The 21019-nt window shown below is 50.0% G+C and overlaps 1 protein-coding gene and 1 long non-coding RNA gene across 4 annotated transcripts in view; one reads left to right on the forward strand and one right to left on the reverse strand.

Moving 5' to 3' along the window:
* Nucleotides 1-18772, reverse strand: part of LOC147106612 (uncharacterized) — a 34510-nt gene extending 15738 nt beyond the window's left edge. Inside the window, exon 1 of the long non-coding RNA XR_015080963.1 lies at nt 17911-18772. This is a non-coding gene — a long non-coding RNA (uncharacterized LOC147106612). The remainder of the gene's footprint in view (nt 1-17910) is intronic.
* The window catches only part of LOC147106611 (N-acetyl-beta-glucosaminyl-glycoprotein 4-beta-N-acetylgalactosaminyltransferase 1-like), a 950756-nt gene that overhangs the window by 777873 nt on the left and 151864 nt on the right, over nt 1-21019 (forward strand). For all 3 annotated transcript variants that reach the window (XM_086007621.1, XM_086007622.1, XM_086007623.1), the window contains exon 11: nt 18706-18815. In XM_086007621.1, coding sequence (XP_085863747.1) covers nt 18706-18815 — 110 coding nt within the window. The remainder of the gene's footprint in view (nt 1-18705; nt 18816-21019) is intronic.

Consider the following 21019-nt stretch of genomic DNA (forward strand, 5'->3'; position numbering starts at 1 on the left):
TCATTAAGATGGAGAGTGAAGTAGTCGTCTCAGAGACTAGGGTCCTGAATTTAAATAAAGGAAACTACGATGGTATGAGGTGCGAGTTGGGTAGGATTGATTGGGGAACGTTACTTAAAGGGTTGACGCTGGATAGGCAATGGCAAACATTTAAAGATCACATGGATGAACTACAGAATTTGTTCATCCCTGTCTGGCATAAAATTAAAAGAAAAAAGGTGGCGCAACCGTGGCTAACAAGGGAAATTAGGGATAGCATAAGATCCAAGGAGAGGATATATAAATTGGCCAGAAAAAGCAGCAAACCTGAGGATTGGGAGCATTTTAGGATTCAGCAAAGCTGGACAAAAGGATTAATTAAGAGGGGGAAGATAGAGCATGAGAGTAAGCTTTCAGGGAACATATAAACTGACTGTAAAAGCTTCTGTAGGTAGGTGAAGAGAAAAAGATTGGTGAAGTCAAGCGTAGGTCCCTTGCCATCAGAATCAGGGGAATTTATAATGGGGAACAAAGGAATGGCAGACCAATTAAATACATACTTTGGTTCTGTCTTCACAAAGGAGGACACAAATAACCTCCCAGAGATGTCGGGGAACATAGGGTCTAATGAGAGGGAGGAACTGAAAGAAATCAGTATTTGTAGGGAAATGGTGTTAGGGAAATTGACCGGATTGAAGGCCGATAAATCCCCAGGGCCTGATAATCTACACCCTGGGGTACTTAAGGAAGTGGCCCTAGAAATAGTAGATGCATTGCTGGTCATCTTCCAAAATTCTATAGATTCTGGAACAGTTCCCATGGATTGGAGGGTAGCTAATGTAACCCCACTATTTAAAAAATGTGGTAGAGAGAAAACGAGGAATTATAGACCAGTGAGCCTGACATCGGTAGTGGGGAAAATGCTAGAGTCCATTATAAAAGATGTAAAAGCAGAGCACTTGGAAAACAGTGACAGGATCAGACAAAGCCAGCATGGATTTACAAAAGGAAAATCATGCTTGACTAACCTACTGGCCTTTTTTGAGGATGTAACTTGTAGAATAGGTAAGGGAGAACCAGTGGATGTGGTGTATTTGGACTTTTAGAAGGCTTTCGATAAGGTCCCGCATAAGAGATTAGCGTGTAAAATTTATGCACATGGGATTGGGGGTAAGGTACTTACTTGGATAGAGAACTGGTTGGCAGACAGGAAGCAAAGAGTTAGAATAAATGGGTCTTTTTCCGAGTGGCAGGCAGTGACTAGTGGGGTAATGCAGGGATCGGTGCTAGGACCCCAGCTATTCACAATATATATTCATGATCTAGACGAGGGAACTAGATGTAATATCTCCCTAGTTTGCAGACGACACAAAGCTGGGTGGGTGTGTGTGCTGTGAGGAGGATGCCGAGAAACTCCAGTATGATTTGGACAGGTTGGGTGATTGGGCAGATGCATGGCAGATGCAGTATTATGTGGATAAATGCAAGGTTATCCACTTTGGTGGCAAAAACAGGAAGACAGATTATTATCTGAACAGCAATTGATTGGGAGAAGGGGAAGTGCAACGAGACCTGGGTGTCCTTGTGCACCAGTCGCTGAAGGTAAGCATGCAGGTGCAGCAGGCGGTTAAGAAGGCAAATGGTATGTTGATCTTCATAGCGAGAGGATTCGAGTATAGGAGCAAGGATGTCTTGCTGCAGTTGTACACGGCCTTGTTGAGACTGCACCTTGAGTATTGTGTGCAGTTTTGGTCGCCTTATCTGAGGAAGGATGTTCCTGCCATGGAGGGAGTGCAGCGAAGATTCACCAGACTGATACCTGGGATGGCAGGAATGACGTATGAGGAGAGACTAGATGCAGGAAGGATGTTCCTGATGGTCGGGGAGTCCAGAACCAGGGGTCACAGTCTAAAGATAAGGGGTAAGCCATTTAGGACAGAGATGAGGAGGAATTTCTTCACCCAGAGAATGGTGAACCTGTGGAATTCTCTACCACAAAAGGCAGTTGAGGCCAATTCATTAAATATATTCAAGAAGGAGTTAGATATATTTCTTAAGGCTAAAGAGATCAAGGGATATGGGGAGAAAGCAGGGACAGGATACTGAATTTGGATGATCAGCCATGATCTCATTAAATGGCAGAGCAGGCTCCAGGGGCCGAATGGCCTACTCCTGCTCCTATCTTCTATGTTTCTAGACTCTTATTTTCCAAGGAGTAGGTGGCCTCCTTATTCCTCCTACCAAAATGCACCACCTCACACTTAACTATATTGAAATTCATTTGTCATTTACATGCCCATTCTGCAAGTTTGTTTATGGTAGACTTAATTAAAAGCTTTTAGTTCATCATGTACAAACTCTATTTTTTTAAAAATTACTTGTCAGAAATGACTGGGATATAAAGGAACTGCATAATAATGCATTAACACTTCAGAAACGTCACTCAGTTACACGGTTATGCATCGACAAACAATCCAAACGCCCAAGGTGAGCTGAAAGGCCTATCTATTCGTGCAATTTGTATTAATTTTAAAGTTTTCAATGTATTAGCCCATCCCTCATGTCACTATAGCAATGGCTGCACAAGCAGCAGGAGCAGCGGCTTTCCTATGGCGCTGATGTGCTGTATGTCCAGATACTTAATTAGAATATTAATCACAATGCAACCAGACAACGAACAAATATAAAGTGCTGTAGTTCTTTAGTTCACAGTATTAAAAAGAATTGAACAAAAACTGTATCCGTATTTTCAACTTCAATCACTTTGATTAATAAAAGTTGTCTTCTTGAACTAGCACCCCCCCATGTAACATGTCAGAAATGCAGCACTTTATTCACAAGTGCAGAAAAACACATACACAATTTGTGTCACCGAATTAAAAACAAAATGCAGGAAAAGCTATGATTTAACTGAAATAAACATTCATCTTTCTTCCTGGACAGGAGAACCAATCAGACTGACTTGGAAATGTTTACTAATATATTGACATAAAGATGTTAATTTACGAATTTTGCTTCTAATGTTTTTCTCTCAAACATTCGCCACAATATTAATCCCTGCTCTTATCATGAAAAATGCTGAATTATTTTAGGTACTTCGCAATTTAATAGCGGGAAACAAATTTCATTGTACTCTCAATTTTTAATCCCCTAGTTCAAACATTTATACCAAATTGAAATGTACATTATCAGTTTAATCGAAGTATTTTCTGTGTCTTTCTTAATGAACAAATAGTGGTTTCTTCTAAAGTAGCTTCCTGCAATTTTTATACATTACATAACTCTTGTTTCTATTAACACTCCACTAAACGTTTAAGAGAAAATGTATATTTACATTATTCCTGAGACTTGTTCGGACTACAGAACGACAGAGAAAATAAAATGGTTTGTGTTTTTCTCCTTTTTTGGTTCTCTTCCTAAACGTCTTAATGATACTTTTTATTGACTTTAAAAAAAAGTAACTCCTACAAATCCTCCGCTGCCCTCCTCCTCCTCAACAGCGTGGTTGCATGTTTGTGTAAAGCTACTCACTTCAGTCGATCGTTCAAAATCAAATATTGAAAATTTACATTTTAAAACGTTTGAAGCAATTCAGAGCCTCTTTAAAAGCGTTTGGACTTCAAGACCTGGTTGAAACTTGTTTAGATGAGGGGAAAATTGATTTTTGCTTGTTTATCTTAGGGGGAAAAAAGTATTTTTAACACTAATTTTTTGGAAAAAGTTCATTAAAAATCTTTAAATTCTTCAAGTCTCATTGCAACTTTGACAGAAGAAGTTGCTCCAAGTTTCTCTTTCCCTCTTCAATGCTGCCGTTAAACATACAACAAAACAATAATAAAATAAACTCTAATTCCAAACAAAGCTCAAATAAGAAAGTGAATAAAATGTTTAAACTTCCTAAGGCGGTGGTGAGGTTATCTATCCCCAGCCTTGGCGATGAGTTGGGATCAGTTTTGGAGAAGTTGTTTCCTCTTTTTCTGCTGCCGTTCCCTCCATCTCTCACAGACTCACATTCTCCCCGTGTTTGCGTGGGTTTCTTCCGGGTGCTCCGGTTTCCTCCCACAGTCCAAAGATGTGCGGGTTAGGTTGATTGGCTATGATAAAAAAATTGACCCTTAGTGTTAGGGGGATTAAATACGTGGGGTTACGGGGATAGGGTGGGACATGTGTTGGTGTTAGTGTAGGGGTTACGGGGATCGGGTGGGATATGTGTCAGTGCAGGCTCGATGGGCCGAAATGGCCTCTATCTGCACTGTGAGGTTTCTGTGATTCTGTGATACAAATGGGGGCACAACCTTTTTCCCCTCTCTCATAACATGATTTAAATAACCCTGATAAACTCTTTCAAAAAGGGGACAACACCTGGCAAAATTTGACTGGAACTTACCGCGGGACGTTCATATTCACTTTCCTGTATTTTTTTCCGGCTTTAAACAATTTTCTGAATTTTTAAAAAAATTTCACCGCGGGCCTAAAGATATTTTGCTTTCGCCTCCTTCCAGTGGCCATTTGCGCCTCCACCTGTGCTGTTCCAAAATGCAGCTGCCACTCAATCCCCGGGAATGGACTACACACGCCTGGACCCTCATCCCTCTCTTTCTCTCCCTCTTTCGCAGTCTCTCTCTCTCTGTCCTTCTCTCCCTCTGTTTCTCTCTCTATCTCCCTCTGACCCTGTTTCTTGCTCTCCCTCCCTCTGACTGTCTCTCTCTTTCTGTCTCTCTCTGTCCCTCTCACCCTCCGTTTCTCTCTCTATCTCCCTCTGACCCTGTCTCTCAATACAATACAATACAATACAAATCGCTTTATTGGCATGATAAGGTACATCTTATGTTGCCAAAGCATCAAAATACATTTATGGTTGAACACATAAACGCGGTTCCATTCATACAGTGTATAAACAGGTATATCCCTGAGTTTATAAATATACATTTGCCTTGTTTATATATACTCTTGTCTTAGTTTACTGGTTGTCCCTCTGTTCATGGCAAGCTGTAACATAGTGTGCCGCCAGTGTTACACAGCTTCTCTCCTCCCCCAGTAGGAATGGGAGTTTTTGGTTGTCAGTCAGATTTCTGAATTCAGGGCATATTGTGAGAATTTTTGGTAGAAATTCTCTCTGATGCCCTGATATTTTCCACAGGCTGTGAGGAAGTGCATCTCTGTCTCAACTACTCCCTGACTGCAGTGAGAGCATATCCTGTCTTCTCTTGGCAGCCTGGTCTGCCTGTGTCTGCCTTTTTCGATCGCTAGGCTATGTTCGCTAAGTCTGTACCTTGTCAAGGTTCTTCTCAGTTTGTTATCCTTTACCATGGTCAGGTAATCAGCTATGTTGTATTGTCTGTTTAGGGCCAAGTAGCAATTGAGTTTGCTCTCTCTCCCTCTGACCCTGTCTCTCACTCTCTCTCCCTCTGACCCTGTCTCTCACTCTCTCTCCCTCTGACCCTGTCTCTCGCTCTCTCTCCCTCTGACCCTGTCTCTCGCTCTCTCTCCCTCTGACCCTGTCTCTCACTCTCTCTCCCTCTGACCCTGTCTCTCGCTCTCTCTCCCTCTGACCCTGTCTCTCACTCTCTCTCCCTCTGACCCTGTCACTCGCTCTCTCTCCCTCTGACCCTGTCTCTCGCTCTCTCTCCCTCTGACCCTGTCTCTCGCTCTCTCTCTCTCTGACCCTGTCTCTCCCTCTCTCTCCCTCTGACCCTGTCTCTCGCTCTCTCTCCCTCTGACCCTGTCTCTCGCTCTCTCTCTCTCTGACCCTGTCTCTCCCTCTCTCTCCCTCTGACCCTGTCTCTCGCTCTCTCTCCCTCTGAACCTGTCACTCGCTCTCTCTCCCTCTGACCCTGTCTCTCGCTCTCTCTCCCTCTGACCCTGTCTCTCGCTCTCTCTCCCTCTGACCCTGTCTCTCGCTCTCTCTCCCTCTGACCCTGTCTCTCACTCTCTCTCCCTCTGACCCTGTCTCTCGCTCTCTCTCCCTCTGACCCTGTCTCTCACTCGCTCTCCCTCTGACCCTGTCTCTCACTCGCTCTCCCTCTGACCCTGTCTGTCGCTCTCTCTCCCTCTGATCCTGTCTCTCGCTCTCTCTCCCTCTGACCCTGTCACTCGCTCTCTCTCCCTCTGAACCTGTCACTCGCTCTCTCTCCCTCTGACCCTGTCTCTCACTCTCTCTCCCTCTGACCCTGTCTCTCGCTCTCTCTCCCTCTGACCCTGTCTCTCACTCTCTCTCCCTCTGACCCTGTCTCTCGCTCTCTCTCCCTCTGACCCTGTCTGTCGCTCTCTCTCCCTCTGATCCTGTCACTCGCTCTCTCTCCCTCTGACCCTGTCTCTCGCTCTCTCTCCCTCTGACCCTGTCTCTCACTCTCTCTCCCTCTGACCCTGTCTCTCGCTCTCTCTCCCTCTGACCCTGTCTGTCGCTCTCTCTCCCTCTGATCCTGTCACTCGCTCTCTCTCCCTCTGACCCTGTCTCTCGCTCTCTCTCCCTCTGACCCTGTCTCTCACTCTCTCTCCCTCTGACCCTGTCTCTCGCTCTCTCTCCCTCTGACCCTGTCTGTCGCTCTCTCTCCCTCTGATCCTGTCTCTCGCTCTCTCTCCCTCTGACCCTGTCACTCGCTCTCTCTCCCTCTGAACCTGTCACTCGCTCTCTCTCCCTCTGACCCTGTCTCTCGCTCTCTCTCCCTCTGACCCTGTCTCTCGCTCTCTCTCCCTCTGACCCTGTCTCTCACTCTCTCTCCCTCTGACCCTGTCTCTCGCTCTCTCTCCCTCTGACCCTGTCTCTCACTCGCTCTCCCTCTGACCCTGTCTCTCACTCGCTCTCCCTCTGACCCTGTCTGTCGCTCTCTCTCCCTCTGATCCTGTCACTCGCTCTCTCTCCCTCTGATCCTGTCACTCGCTCTCTCTCCCTCTGACCCTGTCACTCGCTCTCTCTCCCTCTGACCCTGTCTCTCACTCTCTCTCCCTCTGACCCTGTCTCTCGCCCTCTGACCCTGTCACTCGCTCTCCCTCCCTCTGACCCTGTCACTCGCTCTCTCTCCCTCTGATCCTGTCACTCGCTCTCTCTCCCTCTGAACCTGTCACTCGCTCTCTCTTCCTCTGACCCTGTCTCTCGCTCTCTCTCCCTCTGACCCTGCCTCTCGCTCTCTCCTGACCCTGTCTCTCACTCTCCCTCCCTCTGATTCTCTCTCTCTCTCTCGCTCTCTGACTCTCTCTCTCTCTCCCTGTCTCTGTCCCTGTCCTAATCTCTCTCTCTGTCCCACTCTCTGTCCCTGTCCCCCTCTCCCTGTGTCCGTCTCTCTCTCTCTCTGTCTCTGTCTCTGTCTCTCTCTCTCACTCGCCCCAGTCTCTCTCTGTCTCTCTCTCCAGTCTCTCTCTCTCTCTCTCTCACTGTCTCTCTCACTTTCTCCCCAGTCTCTCTCTCTCCCCAGTCACTCTTTCACTCCCCAAGTCTCTCTCTCTCTCTCTCTCTCCACCCAGTCTCTCTCTCGCTCCCCAGACACTCTCTCGCTCCCCAGTCTCTCTATCGCTCCACAGTCTCTCTCTCGCTCCCCAGTCTCTCTCTCTCTCCCCGTCTCTCTCACTCCCCCAGTCTCTCCCTCTCCTCAGTCCCTCTTTCACTCCCCAAGTCTCTCTCTCTCTCCCCCAGTCTCTCTCTCGCTCCCCAGTCTCTCTCTCGCTCCCCAGTCTCTCTCTCGCTCCCCCAGTCTCTCCCTCGCTCCCCCAGTCTCTCTCTCGCTCCCCAGTCTCTCTCTCGCTCCCCCAGTCTCTCCCTCGCTCCCCCAGTCTCTCTCTCGCTCCCCCAGTCTCTCCCTCGCTCCCCAGTCTCTCTCTCGCTCCCCCAGTCTCTCCCTCGCTCCCCAGTCTCTCTCGCTCCCCAGTCTCTCTCTCGCTCCCCCAGTCTCTCCCTCGCTCCCCAGTCTCTCTCTCGCTCCCCAGTCTCTCTCTCGCTCCCCCAGTCTCTCTCTCCCCAGTCTCTCTCCCTCTCCCCCAGTCTTTCTCTCTCCCCAGTCTCTCTCTCTCACCCCCAGTCTCTCTCTCACCCCCGTCTCTCTCACCCCCAGTCTCTCTCACCCCCAGTCTCTCTCTCACCCCCGTCTCTCTCTCTCACCCCCGTCTCTCTCTCTCACCCCAGTCTCTCTCTCACCCCCAGTCTCTCTCTCTCACCCCCGTCTCTCTCTCTCACCCCCAGTCTCTCTCTCTCTCCCCAGTCTCTCTCTCTCTCTCCCCAGTCTCTCTCTCTCACCCCCAGTCTCTCTCTCTCACCCCCAGTCTCTCTCTCTCACCCCCAGTCTCTCTCTCACCCCCAGTCTCTCTCTCTCACCCCCGTCTCTCTCTCTCACCCCCAGTCTCTCTCTCTCACCCCCAGTCTCTCTCTCACCCCCAGTCTCTCTCTCTCACCCCCGTCTCTCTCTCTCACCCCAGTCTCTCTCTCACCCGCAGTCTCTCTCTCTCACCCCCGTCTCTCTCTCTCACCCCCAGTCTCTCTCTCTCTCCCCAGTCTCTCTCTCTCTCTCCCCAGTCTCTCTCTCTCACCCCCAGTCTCTCTCTCTCACCCCCAGTCTCTCTCTCACCCCCAGTCTATCTCTCTCACCCCCAGTCTCTCTCTCTCACCCCAGTCTCTCTCTCTCACCCCCAGTCTCTCTCTCTCACCCCCAGTCTCTCTCTCTCACCCCCAGTCTCTCTCTCTCACCCCCAGTCTCTCTCACCCCCAGTCTCTCTCTCTCACCCCCAGTCTCTCTCTCTCACCCCCAGTCTCTCTCTCTCTCACGCCCAGTCTCTCTCTCTCCCCCCCAGTCTCTCTCTCTCCCCCCCAGTCTCTCTCTCTCCCCAGTCTCTCTTTCCCCCCCCAGTCTCTCTCTCACCCCCAGTCTCTCTCTCTCACCCCAGTCTCTCTCTCACCCCCAGTCTCTCTCTCACCCCCAGTCTCTCTCTCTCACCCCCAGTCTCTCTCTCTCTCCCCCAGTCTCTCTCTCCCTCTCCCCCCAGTCTCTCTCTCTCTCCCTCTCCCCCAGTCTCTCTCTCTCTCCCCAGCCTCTCTCTCTCTCCCCAGTCTCTCTCTCTCTCCCCAGTCTCTCTCTCTCACCGTCTCTCTCCCTCTCCCCAGTCTCTCTCTCTCTCTCTCACCCCCAGTCTCTCTCTCTCTCCCCCAGTTTCTCTGTCTCTCCCCCAGTCTCTCTCTCGCTCTCTCCCCATCTCTCTCTCGCCCCAATCTCTCTCTCCCCCCAGTCTCACTCTCTCTCCCCCAGTCTCTCTCTCTCTCTCCCCCGTCTCTCTCTCTCCGCCAGTCTCTCTCTCCCCTGTCCTTCACTCGCTCTCTCTCCCCGTCTCTCTCTCTCTCTCCCCCAGTCTCTCTCTCTCTCCCCCAGTCTCTCTCTCCCCCAATCTCTCTCTCTCTCTCCCCCCGTCTCTCTGGCTCTCTCCCCCAGTCTCTCTCGCTCTCTCTCTCTTTCCCCCTCCCTCTCTGAGGCTCAGGCCGGTAGCGGGTACCAGTGCGCAGGCGCTCTTTATAAGCTCATTGTCATTCGTCACGACTCCCAGCACAGTATCGACAACCGTTCACTTTTTCAGTGGCTCAGGCCTCAGGCCTGTAGTGGCTTCTAGCACATAGGTGCTGAAATGGGTCCAGCACGTAGGCGCCGAAGCCCGCTCCTGCAGGCCTGAAGAACGAGCTCCAACGGGACTGCACAGCCGGCAACGCGTGGAAACATCAAGGTAACTGCACAGCCGCGCAACCACACAGCTTAGCGTGAACAGTGCCGACACCCCTCACTGTAAAACTCTCTGACACACCCTACACCCCTCACCGTAACACTCTCTGACACACCCTACACCCCTCACTGTAACACCAACTGACACACCCTACACCCCTCACTGTAACACTCTCTGACACACACTACACCCCTCACTGTAACACTCTCAGACATACCCTACACCCCTCACTGTAACACTCTGACACACCCTACACCCCTCACTGTAACACTCTGACACACCCTACACCCCTCACTGTAACACCAACTGACACACCCTACACCCCTCACTGTAACACTCTCTGACACACACTACACCCCTCACTGTAACACTCTCAGACATACCCTACACCCCTCACTGTAACACTCTCTGACACACCCTACACCCCTCATTGTAACACTCTGACACACCCTACACCCCTCACTGTAACACTCAGACACACCCTACACCCCTCACTGTAACACTCTCTGACACACCCTACACCCCTCATTGTAACACTCTGACACACCCTACACCCCTCACTGTAACACTCTCTGACACACCCTACACCCCTCACTGTAACACTCTCTGACACACCCTACACCCCTCATTGTAACACTCTGACACACCCTACACCCCTCACTGTAACACTCTCTGACACACCCTACACCCCTCACTGTAACACTCTCTGACACACCCTACACCCCTCACTGTAACACTCTCTGATACACCCTACACCCCTCATTGTAACACTCTGACACACCCTACACCCCTCACTGTAACACTCTCTGATGCACCCCTCACTGTAACACTCTCTGATACACCCTACACCCCTCACTGTAACACTCTCTGACACACCCTACACCCCTCCCTGTAACACTCTCTGACGCACCCTACACCCCTCACTGTAACACTCTCTGACACACCCTACACCCCTCACTGTAACACTCTCTGACACACCCTACACCCCTCACTGTAACACTCTCTGACACACCCTACACCCCTCACTGTAACACTCTCTGACACACCCTACACCCCTCACTGTAACACACTCTGACACACCCTACACCCCTCACTGTAACACTCTCTGACGCACCCTACACCCCTCACTGTAACACTCTGACACACCCTACACCCTTCACTGTAACACTCTCTGACACACCCTACACCCCTCACTGTAACGCTCTCTGACACACGTTAGACTGCTCACTGTAACAATCCCAATATACCCTACACTGTTCATAGTAACACTTTCTAACATATGCTACACCCCTCACGGTACTACGCTCTAATATCTTACTCTGCTCACTGTAACACCATCATCCCTTTTTCATTTAATCTTTGCTGCCTTTCACCATATCATAGACCTTCCCTTTTGTTTTGTTTTTCTCCTTCCCCCCTTTCTCTGCCTCTGTACTTGCTTAGAACCTGCGATATCTAATTTTTTCCAGTTCTGACAAAAGATCCTCGACCTGAAACATTAACTGTTTCTCTCTCCGCAGATGCTGCCAGACCTGCTGAGTACTTCTGGCATTTTCTGTTTTGATCACTGTAACACTCCCTGGCATACCCATTACTGCTCACCAGCACATTCTCTAATATACTCTACACAGCTCACTGTGACGCTCTCTAATATGCCCTACAATGCTCACTGTAACACTCTCTAACACTGCTAATTTAACTCACAGATGCAATGCAAGTTCTAGAAGATAACTGGATAGTGTTTAAAATAAAAACATACCTTAACCAACAGCCAAAAGTGGTGAATATCATTTAAATGCAATTGCTGCTTTGACTCATTGTCATTACAATGACTGGTGTCATGTGTTAACTGTCCAGAATTCTGGTCAAGCAATAATTAGCAGGTTTCTATAACAAGGTGCACAGGAATATAGGGCTAGATTTTCAGTAGCTTGCGCCAGCAGTTAGCGCCTTAAGAGAAGTGATTTCCGGGCGCTATGCGTGTAGCACCCGGGCGCAGCGCAGTTTGCGCTCCGCCCCAAATTAAGTTGCCCGTTAGCGCCGGCGCAAAGTTTAGCGCCCGCCCGGATGCGCGCGCAGAAAATGACGTCACATCCTCGTGCAACGCCCTTTGGCCGCCCCGATTGCAAACTTCAGTCGGACCGCCCCATTGTGCGGCGGGCGGCCGGAGCGTTTGGAAAAAGGAACGCAACACAACCAGCGCGGGCCCCGGGGGGCGCTAATTAAAGGGAACGTCCTCTCCAGTATAAAGGCCATCCTTTTTTCAGAAAACAGTCTTGTGCAACGCATTTCTGGAGACACAACAAGGAGGATAGCTAACTGGTTTCAAGCAGCAAGAGCCAGGTATTTTTGGACTCAGGCAACAGCGCTGCAAGTGGCCATTTGGAAATTAGAGTGTTTGCCAGGATTTGATGGGGGTTGCATGGGGTGCCAACGCGGAGCTGCAGCTCCATGTCCGTAGGGCTCGCAGACGCATTGTGAGAGGGGCAGCCCTGGCTAGAGGCAGAGGGGGCTACAGGCGTCGGCCACGTAGGCCTTACCCAGTCAGGCTATACCGCCAGCAGCGCTCCTACCTAAACATGAGTGCCGCGCGATGTGTTAAAAGGCTCCGATTCCGAAAGGGGGTGATTGCAGAGATCTGCCACCTGCTTCGCCGAGATCTGCGGCCAAAGCTCAGGTGCAGGACGTCTCTGTCGGTGGAAGTGAAGGTGACAGTGGCATTGAACTTCTATGCCACCGGCTCCTTCCAATACGCTGCTGGGGACATAGCAAACATCTCCCAGTACGGCGTGCATCGCTGCATCCGCCAGGTGACCGAAGCACTGTTCAGAAGGAGAAGCCAATTCATCTCCTTCCCCATGGCCCTGGAGAGCCAGCATCAGCGCGCATTGGGATTTTCCAGACTCGGGGAATTCCCCTTGGTGCAGGGCGCCATTGACTGTACGCATGTGGCTTTGCGGGCCCCTCTGGAGCATGGCGAGCAGTATCGCAACAGGAAGGGCTACCATTCTCTGAATGTGCAGCTGGTCTGTGACCACAAGCAGCGCATCATGGCAGTCAATGCCAGCTTCCCAGGCAGCAGCCACGATGCCTTTATCCTGCGGCAGAGTACTGTGCATGACATGTTCCAGGCACAGCCTCCCCCAAGAGGATGGCTACTCGGGGACAAAGGCTATCCTTTGTGCACCTGGCTCATGACCCCGCTCCGCGCGCCCAGGACCGCTGCTGAAGAGGCCTACAACGAGAGCCATCAAACCACCCGCAACATCATCGAGCTAACTATTGGGGTCCTCAAGCAGCGGTTCCGCTGCCTTGATCGCTCCGGAGGAGCTCTCCAGTATTCGCCGGACCGGGTCTCCCAATTTGTGGTGGTTTGCTGCATGCTACACAACCTGGCTATCCGCAGGACTCAGGCACTGCCACCTGACGTTGGACCAGCACCTCAGGAGGAGGAGCAGGAGGAGCATGAGGAGGAGGAGGAGGAGGAGGAGGAGCAGGAGTACGTTCCCAGGAGGGAGCGACCAGGGCCAAGGGCCGCACGACGCCACCTTATTACACGGTACTTCTAAGCCCCCTGTCAGGGAATGGCCAGGGGCCATGAGGGAAGATGAATGCAGCCGCTCCGCAAGCCCTCAGCCGGCGAAGCCAACAAACACTAAGAAGAACAACCATGGAGACTGCATGAATAAAGATAATTTTTTATTACACAAAAATGAAAAGCCCTTCCCACATGAATCCCCAAAAACAATAAACGGGCCCCACAAAAAGCCCAACAAACGACTCACTCCCACAAACTGGGGAGGAGCCACTCCACCTTTATTGAAACCGGGCCTCAACGTCGGCCTAACGCAAAAAAAAAGCCCTCCAAAAGCACAACCATGGGCAAAATAAAGATGGCCACCGCCATATTAAAGGAAAGCTGGCCACACCCTCTACTGAGTGGCCCGCGAGGGCGAGACCTTGGCCAGCATTTTGCCTCCCCTGCCCTGCCTGCTGCTCCTTCGCAAGCTCTGCCCAGTGGCTGCTGCGAGGCTGGGGGAAGGCGCCTGAGGCTCAGATGCCCTTCCGCCAGATGCCGCTGGGGGGCGGCCTACACGGCGTTTGGGCCTCGAGGGGCCGTCTGCTGAGTGGCGCACCTGAGCCTGGCCACCATCAGCTGCAGCCGCTTGCCGTCGACGCCCCAGAGGGGGAATGGCGGCAACGGATGGCGCAATGTGGGCCAGCTGGCGTCTGGGATGCGCTGGCTGGTGCTGTGGCGCGGTGGCACTCGGCCGGGCCCGCACTGCAGGATCCGCAGCAATCAGCCGACGGCCGGCTTGCTGGGATGGTCCAGCGCGGCGCCTGCCCTGGCGATGCCTGCCTGAGACAGCGCGTGTGGCAGCAGTGAGTGGCCCTGTGGTCCTGGTGTGCGCGCGCATCACATCCGCCAGGGTCTTGACGGCATCAGTTAGCATGCGGCCAGTCGCGGCAGTTGCTGCCCCGAACTCGCGCACACTGGTCGCCAGCGACTCGATGGCCTCAGGCATGCGCCCCACCACGCTCATGAGCTCCGTGTGGCGCCGGTCCGAGTCGTCGGCCATCTGATCGAGCTTCCGCACCTCCTCCGAAGTGAAGGTGTCCGGACTGGAGTCGCGACTCTCCCGCTGGGGAGGAGGGGGCCGAACTAGGGGACCCTTGCCGCGTTGGTGACGGCGAGTGTGCCGAGCAGCAGCACTCCCCTCTGATCCTTCCCCCCTTTGGGGGGAAGGCCGCGGGCCACGCGCACGGCTGCTGGGTGGCTGGACGCCACTGGTCCCAGAAGCTGCATTGCCCTGCGACAGTTCCTCCAGGCACTCGTCCAGTGAGGAGGTGTCAAGCATTTCCTCCTCTCCTGCGGGACGTGACTGTTCCCCCGAAGGTCCGGCTTGCTCCTCCTCCTCCTCCTGGTTGGAGGTGCTGTCACTGGCAGCCTCAGGGTCCTGGTCGTCACCAGCTGAAAGCAGGAATGCACAAGAGTAGCTTCAGAGTGAGGAGACGGCGTCAGCGAGGGAGTTAGGACTGGTGGGATTCAGCGCATTGGTGGGACAGTGGCAAAGGAGGTAGCTCGGATGGGCCAGTGCGACGCGAGAGGGCCAAAAGGCGAGGTCCTTACCATTGCCGGGCAGTGGAGGGTCGGATACACCGCACGCTGTGGGGACAATCACACGGGCTCCCATGAGCACACACACGCGCTCCTCCAGCCGAGTGAGCTTCTGCAGCTTGGCGCGGCCACCCCTGGCACGGGCCTGGCGATTAAACGCTACTTTAGCCTGCAAGAGAAAGGACGGGCTGTAAGTGCGCAGTGAAGCCCTGATGTAGTGTGCACTGCCTCCCATGGTGGAATAGCTTGGACAAAGTGAAGCCCTGATGTAGTGTGCACTGCCTCCCATGGTGGAATAGCTTGGACAGAGTGAAGCCCTGATGTAGTGTGCACTGCCTCCCATGGTGGAATAGCTTGGACAGAGTGAAGCCCTGATGTAGTGTGCACTGCCTCCCATGGTGGAATAGCTTGGACAGAGTGAAGCCCTGGTGTAGTGTGCACTGCCTCCCATGGTGGAATAGCTTGGACAGAGTGAAGCCCTGATGTACTGTCCACTGCCTCCCATGGTGGAATAGCTTGGCCAAAGTGTAGAGTGCCGAATGGCCATTTGATGCTCATGACTGTCCCAATGCTGCTGGCTGAGGGCTGGCCAAAAGGACTTTCAGGTCCCTTTGCCCATCATGTCAGGTGTACATGCAAGAATGAGGAGGAGACTGGAAAGGCTACTCACCCTCACAATCCTGGTCAGATCGTTGTATTTCTTACGGCATTGTTTGTGGGTCCTGGGGGCCTCGCCGGTGAACGTCACCCTCTGGGCGATCTGCTTCCAGGCTTTGGTGTAGTCGTGGTGGGTTGGATTCCTCCCACTCTCTGGAAACAAGATCTTGCGCCTCACCTCCAGAGCTGTGACCATTATGTCCAGATCACCCTCTGAGAAGCGCAGGGCACGCTGACGGGCCTTCTCTGGCGTTGCCATGACTCCCTGGGGCTGAGCAGTAGTGTTGAGGCCTCTTTGCAAGGCTGCAGTGTGCAGGGCGTGGCAGCAGACCAATTCGTCCCTTCCCCCTTTAAGAGCTGGTCGGCACCACGGGGTCTGCTGTCAGTGCAAAAATGACCGCACCCGTGCTGCGCCCCGCCTGGGCGCTATCCCTCTGGACCGCCGGCTTAGCGCCTAAAGAGAGTAGTGGAACGCCTCTTTTAGCGCTCCACCAACCTCTTAGGGCGAAGCCACTGAATTCCCGGCAACGGGGCGCTACTTTGGGGCGGGCGCTAACTTCGGGCGGGCGCTAAAGCTAGCGCCCCAAAACTGCCTATACTGAAAATCTAGCCCATAAAATATAAAATAACCCTCTTGGATTCCAAGACGAAGCGAGAATATATCTTGTTTTTCTATATGGGGTATATTTTGCTCTTTTCATGAACCAAAGGTTCTATTGTAGAACATAAAAAAACTGAAATCAATGTGATTTCAAATCAATCATGCCATTTTGCTTTCAAAGTTTCAGGTTAATCTGAATCCATCAGTGTTCATAGAATCCTTTGATCATAGAACAGTACAGCACAGAAGGAGGCCATTCAGCCCATCGAGTCTGTGCCGGCTCTTTCGAAGAGCAATCCAGTTAGTCACACTCCCCCGCTCTTTCCACATATCCCTGCAATTTTTTCTCCTTCAGGTATTTATCCAATTCCCTTTCGAAGGCTACTATTGAATCTGTTTCCACCACCCTATCAGGCAGTGCATTCCAAATCCTAACCACTCGCTGCGTAAAAATGTTTTTCCTCATGTCACCTCTGGTTCTTTTGCCAATCACCTTAAATTTGTGCCCTCTGGTTAGCGACCCTTCAGCCACTGGAAACAGTTTCTCTTTATTTACTCCATCTAAATACTTCATGATTTTAAACACCTCTATCAAATCTCTTAGCCTTCTCTGTTCCAAGGAGAATACCAGCTTCTCCAGCCTATCCACATAAATGTAACCTCTTATCCCTGGAACCATTCTAGTAAATCTCTTCTGCACCCTCTCCAAAGCCTTCACATCCTTCTTAAGGTGTGGTGCCCAGGATTGGATACAATACAATAGGGGCCGAACTAGTGTGTTTTATAGGTTTAGCATAACTTCCTGGCTTTTCTACGCTATGCCTCTATTTATAAAGCCCTGGATCCCATATGGTTTATTAACTGCTTTGTTAACCTCTCCTGCCACCTTCAAAGGTTTGCGCACCAACACCCCAGGTCACTCGGGGCACCCCCTTTAAAACTGTACCATTTAGCTTGTATTGTGTCTCCTCAGTCTTCCTACCAAAATGCATCACCGCACACTTTTCTGTGTTGAATTCCATCTGCCAAGTGTCCACCCATTCCACCAGCCTGTCTAAGCCCTCACAGTTTACTACACTTCCAAGTTTTGTGTCATCTGCAAATTTTGAAATTGTGCTTTGTACCCGCTAGTCCAAATCATTAATGTATATCAAAAACAGCAGTGGTCCTAGTACTGAACCCTGGGGAGCACCACTGTATACCCTCCCTCCATTCCGAAAAACAGCCATTCACCACAACTCTCTGTTTTCTATCCCTTAGCCAATTTTGTATCCATGCTGCTACTGCCCCTTTTATCCCATAGGCTTCAATTTTGCTAAATAGCCTATTATGTGGCACTTTATCAAACGCCTTTTGAAAGTCCATATACACAGCATCAACTGCACTGCCCTCATCCACCCTCCCTGTTACCTCATCAAAAAACTCAATCAAGTTAGTCAAACACGATTTGCCCTTAACAAATCCATGCAGGCTCTCCTGCATTAGTCCATGCTTGTCCAAGTGGCTGTTAATTTTCCCCCAGTTATTCTTCCTAAAAGCTTCCCCACCACTGACGCTAAACTGACTTTCTTTTGAAACATCTTCATGGATTCACTTGAAATTACTGCCCAAAGGCAACCTTCCTGCATTGTTTATGCTGTCACTGTGCACAGTGACTCGAGAAAATCAAACCCCACCATTTACTCATATCTACATTTTTATTGAACTTTATCCACAGAGGAAAATATACCCCAGTGTATCCAGGACAGTGTTGTCCAATAACTGACTAGCCAAAAGTGTGGCGACGGTGACACCGTTTTAGTCACATGCACTCATTTTAGTAGAAAACAATGTACACACAATACCGGTAAATGTACTTCACCTGTATACAGTATTTACTTAACATCTACCACCAATCAGTGCGGCACTTTGCAGTCTTTCTTTTTCACCAAATTTTGGAATTCTGCCATGAATTTATCAGACACGGCACAACTTAGTGCAGCTTCTAGCTTTTTGTCCTGCAGTTGTGAGCTTCGTCAGTGTGATTAATGAGAATGTTGTCTTGCACGAGTCACGTCAGACCTGTCCCTGCTCCCCATCCAGGATGCAGTGGGGAGCTGCTCGCCCTTTGCCATCACATGGCCTGTTGGAGCCGCTCATTATTAGTTGGTTTGCTTTCTTCTACTGGCTTGGAGTGGCTATTCCGATTGGTCGAGCTGATCACGCTGACAGCTCCCTTCTCCATACAATGTGTATCCATGGTACTGAAGTCCAACATCATCAACTGTGTTGCACAACATTTTAGCAGATAAACAATAAGTAGTAACCAAGGAAGAAAAGCACAAACAATGATCAAAAAAACACACACTCTCTGCTTTTCATGTTACCATTTTCCCAACAAAATGTGGAAATAGGTTAAAGTACACATGCAATGCCACGTGAATATGAGTATTGAGCTCACATGCCCAACGACAGTGTATAGTACTGATTTTTTATTTACTGATCAGAAATGCAATTAGCCTCATGTTGCTAACATATTGGACAACACTGATCTAGGAAACCGAATGTTTAATGTAGTGGTTCACACGAATCTATGCCACTTTTGCCTGTGAAATTGAAGGTCTTTACTTATTTGTGGTGCTTTCTAATATAAGTGGGGCTTCCTTTGCCTCTCCAGCTCCACCAATAGATCTGTCGCGGGTGCAACACGTCCTCCCACCCTGTGTGTACTTACCAACTTACATTGTGAAGGACTTTCCCATCGCTCGCTACCAAGGACTGCAGTTTGTAAGTTTTCTGTTTCTTTGTCCTAGCTCATGTGAAGATTAACCCGCTGCTTTATTGATTCAACCACAGGTCTGCTGCAACCTATTTTGCTGATTAAAACCTAATCCTGTTATCAAGTTTGAGGGGAATGTAGATTCATAATTCATTTTCCCCCCCGATATATTTCTGCATGCACACAGCTATTGACGATTACAGAAGATATTAATCAGTATGATTGATTGTCCTATTGCATTCCTATTGATGTGGCGCAGGACTTGCTTTGACAGGCAGGTTGTCAATCAGGATTAGTTAAAGGTGCTGTGATTTTTTTTTTGGCGCGGTGGGAGGGTGTTGTTATGGAATTACTCAGTTCCTGTGTTATGTATGTTACAAAAGTCCGCGCTGGCTACCTGAACTCCTCTCCTTGCCCACACCTTCAGTGTTGTTTTTGTATAAATCTGTTTTTTCGTTATTTTTTTTTTTAAAGGAAAAAGGGATTCTACAGGTAGGTATTGAGTGTGGGAAGTACCTGGCACTGAATTTATTCCAGATAAATTTTCTAAAACAAAATCCTTTTCTTGTAAATAAAAGAAAACCTTGCTTTAATATAGGACTTAATCAGGCCTGTCACAAATGTCTCAAAATGCTTCACCTACAATGATTTACTTGCAAGTGCAATGATCATTGTTATGCCGGTAAATGAAGCAGCCATTTCGAGACAGCAAGATCCCACAAATAGCAGTGTGACAAATGAACCAGTCAGTCTGTTTTTGGTGGTGTTGGTTAAGGGAAGATTGTTAACCAGCTCACCAGGAGAACTCCTTGCTCTACAAATAGTGTCAAAGAATCTTGAAGATACACCTGAACCACCAGAACAGGCAGACAGGGACTTAGCTTAATGGAGGTGAAACTTGTCTTGGGCGGTAGTGTAAAACGGGCAATAGTGAATTTGCAACCTGTTTTACACTCCGCCCGATATTCCTTTCAATTGTGCAGTGTAAAATGGCTGCTGATTTGCTATTGCCCATTTTACACTGCCGGCCAAGACAATTTTCAGCCCAATGTCTTATTAATGGCATCTCCAGCGATGCAGCACATACAAACATAGAAGATAGGAGCAGGAGTAGGCCATTCGGCCCCTCGAGCCTGCTCTGCCATTTAATGAGATCATGGCTGATCATCCAAATTCAGTACCCTGCCCCTGCTTTCTCCCCATATCCCTTGATCCCTTTTGCCTTAAGAAATATATCTAACTCCTTCTTGAATATATTTCATGAATTGGCCTCAACTGCCTTTTGTGGTAGAGAATTCCACAGGTTCACCACTCTCTGGGTGAAGAAATTCCTCCTCATCTCTGTCCTAAATGGCTTACCCCTTATCCTTAGAATGTGACCCCTGGTTCTGGACTCCCCCGCCATCAGGAACATCCTTCCTGCATCTAGTCTGTCTAGTCCTGTTAGAATTTTATAAGTTTCAATGAGATCCCCTCTCATTCTTCAGAACTCCAGTGAATATAAGCCCAATTGACCCAATCTCTCCTCATACATCATTCCTGCCATCCCAGGTATCAGTCTGGTGAATCTTCGCTGCACTCCCTCCATAGCAAGAACATCCTTCCTCAGATAAGGCGACCAAAACTGCACACAATACTCAAGGTGTAGTCTCACCAGGGCCCTGTGCAACAGCAGCAAGACATCCTTGTTCCTGTACTCGAATCCTCTTGCTATGAAGGCCAACACACCATTTGCCTTCTTAACCACCTGCTGCACCTGCATGCTTACCTTCAGTGACTGGTGCACAAGGACACCCAGGTCTCGTTGCACTTCCCCTTCTCCCAATCTATTGCCATTCAGATAATAATCTGCCTTCCTGTTTTTGCCACCAAAGTGGATAACCTCGCATTTATCCACATTATACTGCATCTGCCATGCATCTGCCCAATCACCCAACCTGCCCAAATCATACTGGAGTTTCTCGGCATCCTCCTCACAGCACACACACCAACCAGCTTTGTGTCGTCTGCAAACTTGGAGATATTATATCTAGTTCCCTTGTCTAGATCATTAATATATATTGTGAATAGCTGGGGTCCTAGCACCGATTCCTGCAGTACCCCACTAGTCACTGCCTGCCACTCGGAAAAAGACGCGTTTATTTCAACTCTTTGCTCCCTGTCTGCCAACCAGTTCTCTATCCAAGTCAGTACCTTACCCCCAATCCCATGT

This window comes from Somniosus microcephalus, chromosome 15 (assembly GCF_052327205.1).
Source record: "Somniosus microcephalus isolate GS21.2 chromosome 15, FLI_Smic_1.0, whole genome shotgun sequence".
Classification (NCBI taxonomy): domain Eukaryota; kingdom Metazoa; phylum Chordata; class Chondrichthyes; order Squaliformes; family Somniosidae; genus Somniosus; species Somniosus microcephalus.